At 43.1% G+C, this 20,440-nt stretch overlaps 1 protein-coding gene across 3 annotated transcripts in view; it reads left to right on the forward strand.

Moving 5' to 3' along the window:
* The first annotated feature begins 18,463 nt into the window (after positions 1–18,463).
* Positions 18,464–20,440, forward strand: part of pde11al (phosphodiesterase 11a, like) — a 256,526-nt gene continuing 254,549 nt past the window's right edge. For all 3 annotated transcript variants that reach the window (XM_073024412.1, XM_073024414.1, XM_073024415.1), the window contains exon 1: positions 18,464–19,429. In XM_073024412.1, the coding sequence (XP_072880513.1) occupies positions 18,668–19,429 (762 nt within the window). In that variant the 5' untranslated portion in view covers positions 18,464–18,667. The remainder of the gene's footprint in view (positions 19,430–20,440) is intronic.

Here is a 20,440-nt window from a genome sequence, read left to right on the forward strand (position 1 = left end):
CAGCTCTGAGTTACAATGCAAGATCATTTGATTCCAAACAATTGGTTCATTGATAATTATGGAGTGTCTCTCTCGTGCTTCCCACTCCCTCCACTCTCCCTTCTCCTTTTCCCAACCATACTTCCCCTCTCCCTGCCCCTTGCCACTCTCAGTCCACAATAGACACCCGTATCAGAATCAGGTTTCACTCACATATGTCATAAAATATGATTTTTTTGCGGCAGCAGTACAGTGCAATACACAAAATCATTGTAGTACTGTGCAAAAGTCTTATACCCCCTAGCTATATAAATGTGCCTAAGACTTTTGCAGAGTACTGTATGTGATCAAATGAAGGTTACTGGAGGAATGGAGAGATGTCGACTGATCAGCAAAGCTCAGTCCTAGAAAAATAGGATCACATGATAATTTAAAAATCCATGGAGAATGCTTATCTTTATTAGCCCAAGTATAGAATCCTATTTGGGACTAGGAGAGCTGTGCTCGAGCTGTTTATGATACTAATCTGACCGCAGTTTGAGAATGATTCCAGTTCTGGACACATTACGGGTAAGTTACAATTGCACTGGAAAGACTCCTTTTTCATTGGTTTATGATGATAACACTAGACTGGAAGATCTTGAAAGGAGATTGTATTGTATGGAGTTTCTTTCTTTAGAACCAAGTGGTCTGAAGAAAGACAACTGAAATGTACAAAATTATGTGGGACCTAGATAAAGAAAACAGGAGGACTCTATTTTCCATTACAGCTGGGTCAAAAACCACAGGGAACAGATTCTATAGGACTGCTGGAATAATTAAAGCGAAGATTTTTTGTTACAGCCTTAGACTGGTGGGTGTGTGAGACACCCTGATTGAAAAAGGAGGTAGACTGTCATGCCTACCATTTATAAAATATTTCAATGTATACTTGAAGTATTATGGTCTCTGGGGCTATGAATTCGTATTGGAAATTGGGATTAAGACAGGTGCAAGTGGACTATTTTTCAGATGGAATGTAAACAATGAGCCACATGGCCTCTCTCTGTTATAAATTTTCTGTGATTCTCCTGTTATCGGCGTGTTCTATAAAGGGATTGTATCTATATAAAAACATTTAGAGTCAGAGAAAAGTACAGCCCAGAAACAGGCCCTTCGGCCCATCTTGTCCATGCCAAACCATGTAAACTGCCTGCTCCCATCAACTTGCACCCGGTCCACAGCCCTTTGTACCCCTACCATCCATGTACCTATCCAAATGTCCCCTAAATGTTGGAATCAAGCTTGCATACACAACTTGCCCTGCCAGCTCATTCCACACTCTCATGATCCTCTAAGTGAAGACGTTTCCCCTCATGTTCCTCTTAAACTTTTCACCTTTCACACTTAATCCATGACCTCTAGCTGTAGTCCCACCCAACCTCAGTGGAAAAAGCCCGCTTGCATTTACCCTATTTATAACACTCATGATTATGTACAGTCAGCCCTCCATATCTGCGGGTTCTGCATCCGCGGATCCAAACAACCGCGGATCGGGATCACAAAAAAAACCCGGAAGTTCTCTCTCCAGCACCCGTTGTTTGAGCACGTACATACTCTTTTTTCTTGTCATTATTCCCTAAACAATACAGTATAACAACTATTTACATAGCATTTACATTGTATTAGGTATTATAAGTAACCTAGAGATGATTTGAAGTATACGGAGGATGTGCGTAGACGACACCATTTTATATATGGGACTTGAACACCCGCAGAATTTGGTATCCGCGGGGGGGAGTCGCAGAACCAAACCCCTGCGGATATGGAGGGGCAACTGTATATCTTTATCAAGTCTCCCCTCAATCTTCAAAGCATAAAGTCCTAACCTATTCAAGCTTTCCTTATAACCCAGGTCTTCCAGTCTCGGCAACATTCTTATAAATTTTCTCTGTACTCTTTCAAACTTATTTACATGTTTCGTGTAGGTAGGTGACCAAAACTGCACGCAACACTCCAAATTTGGCCTCAAAATTTGTGTGTGGTGACAATGGGTCTTCATACTGAATAGACACTATGACCCATAGACTCACTTTCAAGGACCCTTTACGAGTCATATTCTCAGTTTTATTTTTACTTGCACAGTTTGTCTTCTTTGTCAGCCTTTGTTTATGCATAGTTTTTGTATAGGTTTATGTAAGGCTTTTTTGTAAAATTTTATTTATTTTATTTCTTTTTCCCTGTAAGCGTAGTCTGCAAGAACAATTAACCTCAGGGTATTATATGGTAACATATCTACTTTGATAATCAATTTACTTTGAACTTTCAAAGTTTATTGAATATTTCAACCTCTTGCAGCTTTGTCCAAAAACTATTTCTGAAATACTGGGCAAAAGAATTATTGCAATTGTGCAGTTCCAGGAGTAGGAAGAGATGCATGTTATCTCTCTCAATCTGAATTAACCACTTTGTCATCAGAATCATGTCTGCCTGACATATTAATATCTGAAAGAACCCAGAGGCTGATGGAGTCTTCCACATGAACTACTTACAGATCCAAAATACTGTGGACAACCAAAGTTTATGGATGGGAGGAGCATGGATGACTAGGTTCAAGATGAGGGTCAATGGGACTAGGTGGAGTAAGAGTTTAGCACGGACTAGATGGGCCAAAGGGCCTGTTTCTGTGCTGTAGTGCTCTGTGACTCCATGACATCAGAAACCTGAAATTAAAACAGAAAATACTGTGTGTCTTCAGCACATCAGACAATGTTTGTAGAGGCAAAATCTCAAGTAAATGAATTTACATCAAAACTTTTCCATTAAAAGATCATTGGGCTAATTTGTTAACCCTGTTTCTCTCTCCACAGAAACTGCTTGACCTTTATCATCTCAATGGATTCTGCAAACCACAGAGTATTACCATGGGTGCCCCTCAGCCATGTGCAGCTGTCACAGCATGAGGTAGGAAGCAGAGAATTCTGATAACTATTCATGAATTTTCTAAGCATCCATATTTAAATAAAAGCTCCCCGTTTTGACAAAGCATTGCTGTTTCACATTAGCTGTGGTAAACTAGTAAATAGATTGCCATTATATTGATCAAGGTGGTAGCTAACTACAGCACTGGACTGACACAGAATTGCACCCATTCCTTATTTTACCTGGAGCGACTATGCCCTAATTGACTCCCGTTCGTCTAGGGTAAACTGGCATTGACTCCACCAACTCTGTAATCACGTTGGTGTGGATACTGTGTGATGCACCCTGGTACAGGCCCACAGCATAAAATATCAGACAGTACACAATATGCAAGTAAATGATTACACTTTCTTGGTGATGAGTTAGTAGAAACAAATAAAACTAAGGTGTCAAGTCAGTAAATTTATCAGTTTTGTGCACAAGAAATTTTAATGCGTTGAGCCTCACGCCTCTGGATCCTCCACAACGACCTCCAGGCCTCCGACAACCTCTGAACCGCTAAGCCCCGGTATCCGCTGTCCGGGGACTCCGTCCGCTCCCCACATGTCCGTCTTCTTCACTTGCCTCCCCAACCAAGCGCGCAGAAACCCAGGTTCCCAGACATAAGAAAGAACAACACTTCTCCCATTGGACAGTAAACCTGCTATCAGTATTTATAACCAAAACAAGCTGCTGCCGAGAACAGCAGAGACCCCATGTTACTTTACATTACAAAGAAGCCATTTTATTAACCTTAGCAGTTAACATGGGAGAGAAACTACTACATACCTGGTACTTTTTAGACCATAGGACATAGGAATAGAATTAGACCATTCGGCCCATCGAATCTGTTCTGCCATTCCACTATGGCTGATTTATTATCCCTCCAAACTCCATTCTCCTGCCTTCTCCCCATAACCATTGCTGCCCTTACAAATCTGAGCCTATCAACTTCCGCTTTAGATATACCCAATGCCTTGGACTCCACAGCCGTTGGTGGCAATGAATTCCACAAATTCACCACCTCGTACTAAAGAAATGTTACTAAATCATTCCAGGGAACATTGGAAGTAATTACCTTCAAAGCATGACTGTAGAGGAACCAATTAACCTATGGTATTCATCTCGATTCCAGTAAACTCTTGGGCATCTGAGCAGGTGGGCAAGCTTCCCTTCATACTCCTACCTTTACTTGTTTTTACATCCTTTCTCACAATAATTACTTTACAATACAGCACACCTTATCTTATATAGAGGTGGCACTATAGTGTAATGGTTAGTTCAATTGTAACACAGTGCCAGTGATCATGAATCCTCCCTTACATAACCTTCCCTCTGTACCTTACAATCTCTTAGTCCTTACTTTAAATCTCTACCCTCAGAGGTCAGATGTATTCAAGTGAGCTAACAGCCTTGAAGCCATCTGGATTACAATATATAGTGAAGGCAGTTTTACTCCACATTTGGGAAATTATTTTGCTTCTGACTGATATTATGTTTGTTACTAGTAGCCAGTAGCTGTGTCATTAGTCCACAATTCCAACTATAAAGGACAACACAGAGGGTTAATAAAGAGCCAACTTCATAGGGTTAATTAGCAAGGGCCAATAAAAAGAAGTGGGGTTTGAGCGAAGCGGCCATTGCTTGAGTGGACAGTGCTAGAGTGGTCAGGCTTTGGTTCAACAGGCTTAGGCAAGAATAGGTGGAGGCTAGAACTTAAGTTTGAAAAGTTAGAGGCATAACAAGATTAGGCAGAATGGTGGTTGAAGCAGTGCAATTCTCCTCCTGTTAGATGCGAGATTTCAGGGTACCTAACAGTCTCCCTGATGACTAAATCTGCAGGAAGTGCACCCAACTTCAGCTCCTGACTGACAAGGTCAAGGAACTGGAGCTGGAGCAGGATACACTCATAGATGAATACTTGACTGAGGTTGCCACACTCAGAGCACAGGCTTCAGATAGTAGATGGGTGACCAACAGTAGAAGTAATGGGAGGAAGCAGTCAGTGCAGGGTTCCCCTCAGCATCAATGCTTCTGGGGCATAGCATCAGCAGCCAGGCCAGTGTACTGTGGCTGGCTTTGAGGCTCAGCAGTGAAGGGTAAAGTCAGCCAGAACAATAGTGATAGGAGACTCAATAGTTAGGGGGATGGACAGCAAATTCTGTGGCCTGAAAAGGGAAGCCAGGATGGTGTGCTGTCACCCAGGTGCTAGGGGCCAGGATGTCTCAGAGTAGGTGCAGAAGATTCTCAAGAGGGAAGGTGAGCATCCAGAGGTCATAATGCACATTGGCACCAATGACATAAGGGGGAAGAGATCCTGTGCAGTGAGTATAGGGAGTTAGGGAAGAGGATGAAGAGCAGGACCTCCAAGGTAGTAATCTATGGATTACTCCCAATACCATGTGCTAGCCGGGGCAGGAATAGGATGATAGCACAGATGAATGAGTGGCTGAGCAAGTGGTGCAGGGGGCAGGGTTTCAGATTCCTGTATCATTGGGATTTCTTCTAGGGAAGGTATGACCTGTACAAAAAGAACAGGTTACACTTGAACCTGTGGGGGACCAATATCCTTGTGGGCAGGTTTGCTAGAGATGTTGGGGAGGGTTTAAACTAAAATGGCAGGGGGTTGGGAACTGGAATGATAGGGCAGAGGATGGGGCAGTTGGTATACATGTTGATGCAATGTGTAGTGAGACTGTGAGGAAGGACAGGCAGGTGATAGGGCAAAATATAATCAATAGGATGTGGTGAAGTATAACAAAGGAGAAAATTTGAAAGGGTTATGAAAATAGGAATGAAGGTGTTATACTTGAATAGACACAATATACGATATAAGGTAGATAACCTTGTAATGCAGCGGGAGATTGGCAGTTATGACGTTGTGGGTATCATGAAACATGGCTGAAAGAGGATCATAGTCGGGAGCTTAACATCCAAGGTATACGCCCTACGTCGAAAGGACTGGAGATACAGAAGATAAGCTGGCATTGCAGAGGGTCCGGGGATGTTCAGAGAATGAGTCTAGGAATGAAAGGGTTAATGGATTGAGGAGCATTTGATAGCTCTGGGCCTGTACTTGATGAAATTTAGAAGAATGGGTGGGGGATCTCATTGAAACCTATCGAACATTGAAAGGCCTAGATAGCGTGGACATGGAGAGGATGTTTCCTATAGCGGGTGAGTCTAGGACCAGAGGGCGCAGCCTCAGAATAGAGGGATGTCGTTTAAAACAGAGATGAGAAGGAATTTCTTTAGCCAGAGATGGTAAATCTGTGGAATTCATTGTTATGAACAGCTGTGGGTGCCAAGTCATTGAGTATATTTAAAGCAGAGGTCAATAGCAAATAAACTTTATTTGAGCTTCCAGTCGGGTACAAATATAGAATTGTATAGGTATAGATAGATATATAGTTATATATATAGGTCATCTTACTGATGTTGAGTGCCAGGTTGTTGTTGTGGATGGTTTTAATTTGGTATTTCTTCTGGATCCTGGCGATCCATCTAGAAACCATGGAAATACAGGGATGACCGGCGGCAGTGATGGGTTCCTCCTTGTTGTTAGGTTTCCTGGTTTTTTTCATTAGCCATGATGGAATGGCGGACTCGATGGGCCGAGTGGCCTAATTCTGCTTCTATGTCTTATGGTCAAATTATAGTCATGGAGACATAACGGTTAGCGCATCGCTTTATAGTACTGGCGATTACCGATTTGTTCAATTCCTGCCACTGCCTGTAAGGAGTTAGTACTTTCTTCATAAGACCACATGGGTTTCCTCCCTGAGCTTCAGTTCCCTCCCACATCCCAAAGATGTACGGTTAGGGTTAGTGTGTTGTGGGCATGCTACGTTGCCGCTGACACATTGGAAATGATATGCAAATGGTTCATTTTACTGTATATTTTGAATGTTCTGATATACATGTGGGAAATAAAGCTAGTATTTTAATCTTTTATATTACCTTTTATCTTTTCCATCCCCAATCAGTGTTTGGATTTGATCCTCCTTAAACAACTCTCATTCCAGTTTCTAGTAAACAAAGTACTAAGATATAGACTCAGTGGCCACTTTATTAGGTCCAGGAGTGGAACCCATTACGTATAGTCTTCTGCTGCTGTAGTCCATCCACTTCAAGGTTCAATGTGTTGATGCTCATCTGAACATCAATGTTGTTACACACTGTTATTTGAGTTACTGTCGCCTTCCTGTCAGCTTGAACCAGTCTGGCCATTCTCCTCTGACCTCTCTCATTAGCAAGGCGTTTCCCTCCCCCCCCCCCCACATAGCTGCTGCTGATGTCTTCTTGCATCTCGCACCATTTTCTGTAAACTCTAGAGCTCTGCATGAAAATCGCAGAAGATCAGCAGTTTCTGGCATACTCAAACCACCCCATCTGGCACCAACTATCATTCCACGGTCAACGTAAATTAGATCACATTTCTTCCCCATTCTGATGTTTGGTCTGAACTACAACTGTACTTTTTGACCATGTCTGCATGCATTTGTGCATTGAGTTGCTGCCACGTGATTGGCTGATTATATATTTACATTAACAAGCAGGTGTACAGGTGTACCTAATAAAGTGGCTACTGAATGTATAATTTACAGAGAAAGCTTTGTTCTCCGTCCTCCCTCACCACAATTCAGGGCTTCAGACAGTCCTTCCAGGTGAGGTGACACTTCACCTGTGAGTCGACCGGTGTGGTATACTGCGTCCGGTGCTCCCGGTGTGGCCTTTTATATATTGGTGAGACACAACGCAGACTGGGAGACCGTTTCACTGAACACTTACGCTCTGTCCGCCAGAGAAAGCAGGATCTCCCAGTGACCACACATTTTAATTCCATGTCCCATTCCCATTCTGATATGTCTATCCATGGCCTCCTCTACTGTCAAGATGAAGCCACACTCAGGTTGGAGGAACAACACCTTATATACCGGCTGGGTAGCCTCCAACCTGATGGCATGAACATTGACTTCTCTAACTTCCATTAATGCCCCTCCTCCCCTTCTTACCCCATCCCTGACATATTTAGTTGTTTGTTTTTTTCTCTCTCTCTGCCCATCACTCTGCCTGTTCTCCATCTCTCTCTGGTGCTCCCCTCTCACTTTCTTTCTCCCTAGGCCTCCCGTCCCATGATCCTTTCTCTTCTCCAGTTCTGTATCACTTTCGCCAATCACCTTTCCAGCTCTTAGCTTCATCCAACCCCCTCCGGTCTTCTCCTGTCATTTCGCATTACCCCCTCCCCCTCCTACTTTCAAATCTCTTACTATCTTTTCTTTCAGTTAGTCCTGACGAAGGGTCTTGGCCCAAAACGTCGACAGTGCTTCTCCTATAGATACTGCCTGGCTTGCTGTGTTCCACCAGCATTTTGTGTGCGTTGCTTGAATTTCCAGCATTTGCAGATTTCCTCGTGAATCCTCAGCTGTGTTTTTAAAATGTTATTTGTGATGATTATGAATTCTAAGAGCCTCTGTTTATAAACTCAATACTACCCAGAAGCTGATACCAGGCATGCAAAGTTATGGCTTTAGATGTGCTCAGCTAATAGAAATACTCAATAATTTGTCTGTGAATGATTTACTTTAATAAATTTCTATTTAAATCCACTATTACTATCTGCTAAAATTCTCTGGCTTTCTCTAGTTTTGTAACTTTGTAACCTTGCTGGGTGATATACTGGGATTCTATTGTGCCAAGATGAGCCTACCCTCAGGGTGGAGGGGCAACACTTTATATTCTGTCTGGGTAGCCTTCAACCCAATAGCATGACTATCAGTTTCTCCTTCTAATAAAAATATCTTTCCTCCCCATCCCCTCTTCATCAGTTCCCACTCTGGCCTCTTACCTCTTCTCACCTGCCTAATACTTCCCCTTGTATGCTATCCTCCTTCTCTTTCTCCTATGGTCCAATCTCCTCTTCGATCAGATTCACTCCAGCTCTTTACTTTTCCCACCCACCTGGCATCACCTATCACCTTTGAGCTATCCTCCTTCCACTCCCTCCCCCCACCTTCTTATTCTTGTGGTTTCTCCTTCCTTTTTCATTTCAGAAGGGTCTCGGCCTGAAAAGTCGACTGCTTATTCGTTTCCATAGATAAAATGCTCCAAACAGCCTCTTTATGTATTTATTTACAAGATTCTTCCAGTTCATGTTGTTGCAGAGATTCTAATTCCACCAGCATGATTGTTATTTGTGAACTATTATATGCAGAGACCTTGGTTTGCTGGAACTCCTGCAACTCACAAACACTCCAGGAACCGATACTCTTCTTAGCTTGGCCCCTGCAGTGACAATTGATGCACTTGGATTAAGCTGTCTTGAGCAACTAATGGCTGTTATTTACTTCCAGACAGTTTGGATCTCTATATGATATTGTGCATTTGAGTTACCACCTACATTTTCTCCCCTTTTGTCATGTAGCAACAGGAAAGTGAAACTAGAATGAATTTTTTAAAAATCGAAGATGAAAGAAAAGGGTGTGCTGCATTGTAAAGTAACAACTTTGAGCAAGTATGTAAAGAATGGCGGCATCCGTCATTAAGGACCCCCATCACCCAGATGTGCTTTCTCCTCATGACCGTCAGGGAGGAGGTACAGGAGCCAGAAGGCTCACTTTCAATGATTCAGGAACAGCTTCTTCCCCTCTGCCATCAGATCTCTGAATGGACATCGAACTCATGAGCGCTACCTCACTACTTTTTATGCACGACTTATTTAACTTCTATATATACACTCTGTAATTTGTAATTCACAGTTTTTATTATTGTGTATTGCAATTGTACTGCTGCAACATGACAACTTTCACTGACATATGCTGGTGATATTAAACCTAATTGTGAATAAGTATGGAATAGTAGCTGTTAGTTTGAAGGGAAGCTTCCCTCATTTGCCCAGAAGCTCCAGAGTTTACAGAAATGGAGATCAATGGTATAGGTAGGTTAGCTCCTCTACAGATGGGCTTTGAGGATAGTTACTTCCAATGTTCCCTGGAATTAGATTTCAGATTTCAGATTTATTCGACACATGAAAATTGAAACACACATGAAATACATTGTTGGTGTAGATAACCAACACAACCTCAGCATGTTCTGGAGGCAGCCTGCAAGTGTTGCCATATGTTCCAGTGTCAAAGGGGCAACGAAGAAAATTAATTATCTAAAGAGCAAGATTTTTATGATGCTACATTATCGGCGGCAGGGTGGAGATACAACTCTACCGAAGGCATTGCTCCCCTCTGCTAGCCTGCAGGTCACTGTTGGACAAGGTGAGGCACCCGCTTAGCCCTCCCATCCCTGATCAGGGTAATGTGAAGCCTTGGGAGCTGGTGGTGGATGATCGCCTCAGCAGCTGGTGCACATTACAAGTCCTGGTTATGCAACCACTGACTCTGAGTATTGATCGTAGCTGGGGTCACCTGTCTTGTAAAGACACTGCCCAAAAGAAAGCAATAGCAAGTCACATCTCTAGAAAAATTTGCCATGAACAGTTATGTTCATGAGACCATGATCGCCCACATCATACAGCAAGGCACATAATGAATGAATGAATAATTTATTGCCTGAGGTGCCTTGTCCATTTGTAGTCAGGGAAACGATTACACAAAGGTAAAGACATTAAAACAGGTGAGCTAAACTTCCTCTATATTGAAGGTTCAAGCAGCATCATCGTGGAAGAGAGGCAGCACCATCTCCTCCACAATCTCCAACAGCAGAGGCGCACCACAAGGCTGTATCTTTAACCCTCTACTTTACTTGCTTTATACTTCTGACTGTGACGCTTGAATGTCATATTTAAGTTTGCTGATGACACCACTGTTGTTGGCAGTAACACAGGTAGTGATGAATCAGCATATGGGAGGGAGATTGAAAATCTGGCTGAATGGTGTCATGGCAACAAACTTTCAATTAATGTCAGCAAAGCCAAAGAGCTGATTATTGACTACAGGAGGAGGAAACTGGAAGTCCATGAGCCAGTCCTCATCAGGGGATCAGAGATGGAGAGGGTCAGCAACTTTGAATTCCTTGGTGTTATCATTTCTGACTATCTGTCCTGGATCCATCTCATAAATGGCTTTACAAAAATGCATGGCAGCACCTCTGCTTTCTTAGAAGTTTGCGAAGACTTGGCATGTCATCTACAAGTTAGACAAGTCTCTATAGATGTGTGGTGGAAAGTATGCTGACTTGTTCCATCACCTCCTGTAATGGAACCATCAATGCCCTTGAATGGAAAAGCCTACAAAATGTAGTAGATACAGCCCAGTACAACATGGGTCCACTATTGAAAACATCTACAAGAAGTGCTGTTACAGGAAAGCATCATCAAGGACCCTCACCATCCTGGCCATGCTCTCTTCTCATTGCTACCAAGAAGAAGGAGGTTCAGGAGCCTCAGGACTCACACAACCAGGTTCATGAACAGTTATTACCCCTTAACCATCAGGCTCTTGAAACAGAGGAGAAAACTTCACTTGCCCCATCACAGAACTGTTCCCACAACCTATGGACTCACTTTCGAGGACTCTTCATCGCATGTTCTCAATATTGATTGCTTATTTATTCATTACAGTTATTTTTTTCTTTTTGTATTTACACAGTCTTCAGCATATTGGTTGTTTGTCCATCTTGTTGTGTGGGGATTTTCACTGATTCTACGATGTTGTCTTGTATTTTCAGTAAAATGCCTGCAAGTAAATGAATCTCAGGGTCGTATATGGTAACATATGCAGTATGTACTTTGATAATAAATTTACTTTGAACTTTAAGGCTCTTTAACATTCATAATTGGGGTTAGAATGGGGTGAAGGAAATCTGACCTGCATATAAGGCCCAAATTGAAGGAGTTCAAAAATCACATTACAAGGCCATACAGATTAGGGTTACAAAGACGTGGGCATGCTATGTTGGCACTGGAAGCATGGCAACATTTGCAGCATATCCTTGGACTGTGTTGGTTATTCCAATCCTTTGATGTACACGTGACAAATAAAGCTAAATTTACATCTGTTTTAATCTTTCTTTACATCATGGAGGGTTGAGAAGGTAGACGAGTTTATGGAGATTGAGATGGATGAGTCCATGGAGAAGTTTAGTCAAGGGTTATAATTTAAAGGGTTAAATTAGGACTACATACCTTTCGTAACAGAGTTTGGTACGTTCAAGGTACTTGTGCCACAGAAGGTACCGCCTTGTGTGAAGGGTTTGACTGGTTGACAAGTGAACTTTCAAAATCTTAGGTCTGGTGCTACAACTTGGTTTGACAATTGTATGTTTTAGTTAACAGAAAATGTTTGGTTACTTTACCTTGAGTTATCATCTAGTTTTCAACGCTCAGGTATTGTGGTTTCTGGGGCTTTTTTGGGCAACACAGCTTGATTTTGAACTCTTCATTGCTGCCAGCATTTGTGGTCAGTTTCATAAATTGGAAGTTTAAACAGATAGTTTATAGTTACTCGCTGTGGGGGAAAAATACATTTTTTCCAATTTATATCTTAGTTGAAATGAACTTAAGGACCATAACTTCTGTACTATCTTTAAGAAATTAACATTAAGTACATTTACCTAATGAACTTTTTTATTTTACCTTTTTATTAAGTTCTGTGATACATCAGGTCATTCTAAATCAATCTGCTGAAAAATTGTAGAAAAATTGTATTGTGAAAATGGTCACCAGTTACTTTCCATTTTAATAATATTGGATGTGGTTCCTGAATAAATTTGAGTAAAGAGGTGGATACACATTTTGGAATCCGGAAAATAATATTTACCTAATGGAGAATTCACTGATTGCACAGACACTGCTTTAGCTTTATACATATGTTGATTCTAACATTATGGCCAGAACAACCCACTTAAGTTCCACTGAAACAACTCCAAAGGTATTGGTGTTTTGTTATAATAATTTCAAGGATATAATCAGCTTAACAGCTGCTGAAACAGTCACTATGCTTGTTACTTCCAAATCTGAAGATACCAATGTTCTCCTGTGTGGTCTCCTTGCTTTGACTCTCCATAATATCTGCAGGCTGTATGTAAGTTTTCAACACAACGCAATCACTGATCACCACTGTGCTTAAAGACTTGCACAGGCTACATTTTCAATCAAATAATAAGACTGAAGGCTTCAAACATGCCAATGCTCTGTACTTGCAGTATATACTGCAATTGTCTATGTAAAGGATTTGCACTCCTGGCATAGGTGTGGATCCTATTTCCTTTCTAGTGACTCCTTGGATTTGCTGAGTACTTTATGTATTTCGGAATAAACCACTATTGATGCTCTGGATAAAAACACAAAATGCTGGCAGAACTCAGCAGGCCAGACAGCATCGGATGCTCTGGAAGCAGTTTCCCTTACATTGGTCCTGCTATTTAGGCTCAGTACCTACTTTATTAGGTTTTATCTGAATACCTGCTTACTAATACAAATGTCTGATCAGTCAATTTATGTGGCAGCAACTCAATGCATAAAAGCATGCAGACATGGTCAAGAGGTTCAGTTGTTCAGACCAAACATCAGAATGGGGAAGAAATGTGATCTAGGTGACTTTGACCATGGTACCAGACAGGGTGGTTAAAGTATCTCAGAAACAGCTGATCTCCTGGGATGCTTACATGCAACAGTGTTAAGTTAGAGAAAGATGCCAAAAATCAAAACAAACAAAAAAAAACCTAGTGAGTGACATTTCTGTGGACATTACCTCATTAATGAGAGAGGTCAGATGAGAATGGCCAGATTGGTTCAAGCTGACAGGAAGCTGACAGTAACTCAAATAATCACACATTACAACAGTGGTATGAAGAAGAGCATCTCTTAACACACTGAACCTTGAAGTGGATGAACTATAGTACCAGAAGACCACAAACATACTCAGTGGGCACTTTATTCAGTACAGACCAAGAACATAAGTGGCCACTAAGTCTATTTTCTTCAAATAGTCTGAGTAGTCTGTAAAGAAATAGAAAATATTTAATGATGCATTCCTCGTAATTGGTTTTATATGTACTTCACATCCCTCTTCTTGTTGAGGTGGTGGTAAAAATACTTCTTCAGTTTCAAATAATTAAGTCAATAACAGCGTGGGATTAAGACCACATATATAAAAATCAGAACTGAAAGTAATAGGTTAGCTTTGCTCTCTTCCAATTGTCCTTTTCAGGACTCAGTTCAGGTTCAGACTTATTCTGAAACATACAGCAAAAAGTGTTGCTTGCCTTCACAACCAACACAGCTTAAAGATGTGCTGCAGCCACACATTCTGGTGCCAACATAGCATGCCCACAATGCTCGGCAGTAATAATACACAACTCAGGGTATTTTATGCTTTTTTCCTGACATCCCAGATACGACTGGATTTATTCAACTTCAAAATTAAACTTTCACTCAAATGTGCAAAGGTATTAACATTTGAACTGCAGCTCATCATTGTGTGCAATCCTTCCAATGTAAACATCTGTGGACGTTTTACAGATTTGGTTAAAGGCTGTTGGGAAAGGGAAGGGAAGGGAAGTTACAGGCTGTTGGGAAAGGGAAGGTACCGTAAGGGAAGTTACAGTCTGTTGGGAAAGGGAAGGAAAGGGAAGTTACAGGCTGTTGGGAAAGGGAAGGAAAGGGAAGTTACAGGCTATTGGGAAAGGGAAGAGAAGGGAAGGTACAGGCTGTTGGGAAAGGTAAGGGAAGGGAAGTTACAGGTTATTGAGAAAGGGAAGGGAAGGGAAGTTACAGGCTGTTGGGAAAGGGAAATGAAGTTACAGGCTGTTGGGAAACGGAAGGGAAGGGAAGTTACAGGCTATTGGGAAAGGGAAGGGAAGGGAAGTTACAGGCTGTTGGGAAAGGGAAATGAAGTTACAGTCTGTTGGGAAACGGAAGGGAAGGGAAGTTACAGGCTATTGGGAAAGGGAAGGGAAGGGAAGTTACAGGCTATTGATGAACCATTGTTCAGAGAAAGTGTGATTAATAGTGTAGTTAGTGATTTTGTTTGCTGCCAGTAAGGTGTTGCTGTGTTTCACCAGTGACATCATGCAACTTGAAGATCATGTTACATAAACAAATAATTATGTCACTGGATTTAGAATTCAGTAAGTCTCCATCTTCTACATTAGAAAAAATATTACACATTAATGCAAAACAAAAGATGGCAATTAATCCAAATGCTTTACAATGTAAAGTTTTCAGCAATAGTTTGAAGAGATTAAGCAACCTCAGTTTTAATCTTTCTCCTGCTTCATAGTTTTATTATGTTTAATAACTGGAATCTGAATTGCAGTCATTTGTGGTATTGAATTATTAGTGAATAGCTTGTGAAGAACATTTTTTTTATAAAGGAATTCAATATTTACCAAGATTATATGACTCTGTATTCAAGTAGAAATTAGACTAATGACACTGATACAATAGGGAATCACATTGAGGCATAGGGGTAGCCTGGTGTCAGTGAATTATTCCTGGATGCTTTGTTAACACACAAGAATAAAGTCTTGCACTTTGCACATAAACTTGTCCATGTTGTAAGCTATCTACCCGTACAACAACATGCCCCAAATGCTTCTCAAATGGACATTGTTTAACTAGTACAGATAAAACTATCAGACTAAATGACCTAAGATTTCATCAATTAGATTTTTTTTAATGGAACATCCTAAAATGGGAGATGGAACAGGCATTGGGGAGGAACTCCAATTTTGGCAGTGAAAAGCATGGACATCAGTTGAACGTGAATCCCAACATCAGTTGACTTTCTGGTCAGGTTTGAAGAAGTTTTGTTTTACATCTTCAGTACCTCTAAACATTTATTTACAGTATCTTGCATCCTTGTCTTGTTAAAGATGGGCTCACATTGCGTTTCCCAAGGAAGTTAAATGATAGTACACCTTAATTATTGAAATCACTAGGTGCCAGTTCAGAGACATTTATGAGGGTGATCAATTGTGCTACCATCAGCTCATTCAGATTCAGGATGCTGATCCACCTCCATTTCCATCTCTTCAAACTTGTGTTCACCTTCCTTTGAAAAGTGGCTTCTGTGTCAACCTCTCCTGTAAGAGGCACTCTATCCCAATCATAGATTTCCTCTTGTCTTTACCTATCACCACACCTGCCTCCGGATCTAACATATAATCCTCTGCAGTTTCCGCCACCCCCAAAGGGATCCTACCACTTTACCTCCTCCCACCTCTCCGCTTTCCACAGGGATCGCTCCCTCCCCAATTCCCTCCGCCCTAATCTCCTTCCTGGCAAGTGGCCTGAGTGCCCATACACCTCCTCCCTTACTTCCTTTCTGACCCCAGGCAGTCCTTCCAGGTGAGGCAACACTTCAACTGCAAATCTGCTGGGGTTGTCTATTGTGCCTGGTGCTCCCAGCGTGGCCTCCTCTACACATGAATATCAATTTCTCCTTCCTGTAAACAAATACCACTCCATTCCACACTCTGACCTTTTACTTTTTCTCACCTGCCTATCACTTCCCTCAGGGTCTCTTCCCCCTTCCTTAGCTCCTATGGTCCACTCCCCTCTCCTATATGATTCCTACTTCTCCAGCCCTTGACCTTTCCCACCCACCTAGCTTCATGTATCACCTTCCAGCTAGCCTCTTTCCCCTCTCCCCACCTTCTTGTTCTGGCATCTTCCCGCCTCTTTCACCGTCCTGAAGAAGGGTCTGGGCCCAAAATTTCGACTGTCTATTCATTTCTATAGACGCTGCCGGACCTGCGGAGTTGCTCCCAAAATGTTGTGTTTCTTTGGATTTCCAGCATCTGCAGACTTCCTCGTGTTTATCTCAAAGATTTACCCATCATTTTATTGCAAAAAAAAAAGCCTTCCAGAGAGTTACCTCCTGGGAACGTTTACATCTAATTTGATTCCTCCTTTATCTTTCACTTTTTCCTTAAGATTTCAAAAGTTACTGAACGGGTGAATCTTTCTGCAGATCCACAAAACCAGAGTGCAAGCACAAAAACCGAGAAAAAACCAGGCCAAGAAAGAGAGATCTAAAAGTGTGACTGATATTGGTAGGACCCAAAATACATCTAATCTATGATGTTTACATTCCAATCTAATATGACTTTTTCTTTTACGTACATCTCTACTGCCAGAGTTTATGTATCTGTATTAAATAGCTGATCGGCGCACTGGCCACGCAGAGAAACCATCACTTCGCGGGTTCAGAAAAACCTGAATCGTTTTTTCAGATCGAAGTTCTGCGTCTATTTACGTTCACGCAGTACGGACCCGCTACTTGTGCCCAGAAGAACTAAGGCAGAGTCGGATTCCATTCAAAGGTCAAACAAATTTTAAAGTTATGCGACTTGAAGGCATTCAATTAAAATAGTTTAATTGGATGTAAGGAAAGAAATTAAGGCGAGTCTTTAGAGAGAGGAAACCTTTTAATACAGAGAAGGGGGAACTTTACCGAAGTTCTTGACAGCATTTAAGTTGTGGTCAATCGGGGAATTAATTGGCCCGGTATACGAGCAATGGAAGAAAATCAATAGTAATTCGTGTCAATTTTAATGGGCCCCGAAGTGGTTGCTTTTCAAAACCGGAGGTGGGAAGGATTCATGCTTCCAATGCCACTGGCAACTCCCCAGCCTCCCGGTCCAGCGATCTATATCTGCCCTAGCCGAGCTGCGCTGAGACAAAGTGACCTCCACTTCTACCCTCTCCTCACCCTCGGGGGGGGAATGGAACGAGTCCACTCCAAAGAGGTGGCGGTTCTAGAAACCTTATTTCGCTCCGCGACAGGCAGGCGCTCTGCTTTCGTGACCCACTATAACGGGATTGACGTCAAATAACTGTATCTAATGGCAACCTGGATCGCGCCTATTAATAACAGGCTGCTGGAGTCGGGGGACATGGTCAGCTGCGGAGTGGAGCACCCGGTGGTTCAAGGCGGTTAGCAATTTCGTGTGTTCCGTACGGCGACCACTGGCGCGGCTAATTTCGCAGTCTTTCTGGGCCACTTTTTGGTTTGAAAGAGAAACTCGATTGCTGTCACAGAAAGTGACCCCACTGTCCATTTCCGACGAGAGAGCTGCATTAATCCCGGATTTTTTAAAAAAATAACATGTGACTTAAAATATTTTAAAAGTCCCAATGATCGGACTAATAAATAAATTAAAATACCAAATGAAATGAAGATGTTTATTCGAAGAATAATCTATTCTCTGGGTATTTCAAAGTGGCCGATATCCCCTGTTCCACATCGTGGTTTCGGGAAAATTTAAAATAAATATTTAAAATCCTCAGTTTAGACGGGATGAATGATGGGTATTAAACGGCGGTAGAATCCGTCACTTGACAAACTTTCCAGCCATCAGTTAGTTTGTGGAAGATTGATCACGCTCACGCCAGTTAAATAGCGGCACAGAGTGACTCGCCTCCGAGCTCCGAGCGCGCAGTGTTTCTGCAGCGTTGCTCCGACACCACGCTACAGCGCTTCCTCGCAAGGACGAGACTGAAGTGATGGGATGGAGCAGCGAATGGACGGGATAACCTCACTTCTCGGCTGAGGGCGGGGTCCTCCCTCCCTCCCTTCCTTCCTCTCCCTCCCTACCTACCCCTGATAAATCTGCGGCGCCGGGACTTGAGGGCGATCAAGTGGTAAAGTGGGCGGTGAGCACCAGGCGCTAGTTCGCAGAGGGCTGGGCGCTCTGCCGGGACCTTCCTCTGTCCCGGCAGCGAATGCGGAGATGCTGACAACTTTTAAGAGCAGGACAGAGCAGGTAACTTTCCTCAGCCCCCGCGACCATGGCGGCCATCGACTTCTCGCAGGTGGAAGCTTTCCTCGACCTACACCCCGACCTCTTCGAGGACTACCTGCTGAGGAAGGGCAAACGCGAGTCGGTCAGCAAGTGGCTGAAGGCGCACAAGGGCGCCAGGCAGGTGGGGGGCGGGCCGCCGGGCGATGAGAAGCACCCGTGCCCGGCCGAAGCCACTCTCCACCGGTCGTGCCAGAAGGAACTGCGGAGGAGCTTCGCCCGCTCCCGGGCCATGACCTGCCACCACACCCTGGACGAGTTGGTGTTCCTGCGGTCGGCCGAGCGGGACCCCAGCCCCGGTAGGCGGGCGCTGCTGCGGAAGGCCAGCTCGCTGCCGCCCACCCCCGCGCACCTGCTCAGCGCCCTGCTCGAGTCGCGGGTCAGTGCCCCGCAGCACGCCTCGGCCGCCAGTCACTACAAGCGCTCGCTCAGGGAGGCCGACGAGAGGCAGTTCTTCCTGGAGCTGGTCAAGGACATCTCCAACGAGCTGGATCTGACCAGCCTCAGCTACAAGATCCTCATCAACCTATGCATCATGGTGGACGCTGACCGCTGCTCCCTCTTCCTGGTCGAGGGTCCACCCCACAAGAAGAGGCTGGTCTCCAAGCTCTTCGACGTACACGCGGGCACCACGGTGGTGCCGTCGTCCAGCATGGAGAACTCCAACGAGGTCCAGGTGCCATGGGGCAAAGGAATAATCGGCTATGTAGCTGAGCACGGGGAGATTATCAACATGCCCGATGCCTACGAGGTGAGCGTTGGCTGTATTGCCACTCCCCACCCCCTTCTCAGGACACCAAGGATGGCTTATATTGGGTGGCCGTGTCTTTCCTCTTAAATAGCAATCGTTTGGTCTAATATTTAGGGCAAGTTTGGTTTTATTTTAATACCCCCTTGGATTCCTTTGAAAACCTCTAATGGAAAACTATGTGGAGAGGGGAATGCCAAAAGAGGTGAGATTCCATAAAAGGGCTGGGAGTTGGAAGTGAGGTCGCTTTGAGCAAAGTGCAATGATAGAACACTTGTAAAACAAAAAGTCAGTCACCCAAGTCAAAGTGAAAACTTACCAACTCTTGGATTTAAATATGGTGTACTATATTCCAAGTCTTGGGTAAAAACTGAAATACAAACAGAGAATGAGACTGTTACATGTGCTTTTTCAGGGGAAAAGATCCTTATTTATTTTGAAGAATACCAACTCATTATTGTAATACCAAAGCAAGGGGAAAAGTTAGCGAGTGTGATCTAGGAATGCAACTCCTTTAAGATGATCGATTGATTGATTAATTTATTTATTGAGATATAGTGCAGAACAGGCCCTTCTGGCCGCCCAGCAATCCCCAAACTTAATCATGGGACAATTTACAGTGACCAATTCACCTATCAACTGGTACATCTTTGGACTGTGGGAGGAAACTGGAGCACCCGGAGGAAACCCACGTGGTCACGGGGAGAACGTACAAACTCCTTACAGGCAGCGGTGGGAATTGAATCCTACACTGTAAAGTGTTGTGCTAACCACTAAGCTACCATGCTGGTTGGAAGCCTGCAGGAATAAAAGAATAGTCGCTTGGGTGTTGGTTTGTCCAGCTCAACAGACTATTACAGGAAGCTAAGTTGTTAGAGTAGCTGTCACAAACATTAGGAGTAAAGCCATTTTGGCAATTAGAAAAACACATATAATTAAGTCATGAAACTTTCTTTTTAATCACAGAGCTGGTGTATCATTAGGATGGATACGTTGGAACAGTATTAACATGAG

The sequence above is a fragment of the Hemitrygon akajei genome, chromosome 20 (assembly GCF_048418815.1).
Source record: "Hemitrygon akajei chromosome 20, sHemAka1.3, whole genome shotgun sequence".
In the NCBI taxonomy this organism is placed as follows: domain Eukaryota; kingdom Metazoa; phylum Chordata; class Chondrichthyes; order Myliobatiformes; family Dasyatidae; genus Hemitrygon; species Hemitrygon akajei.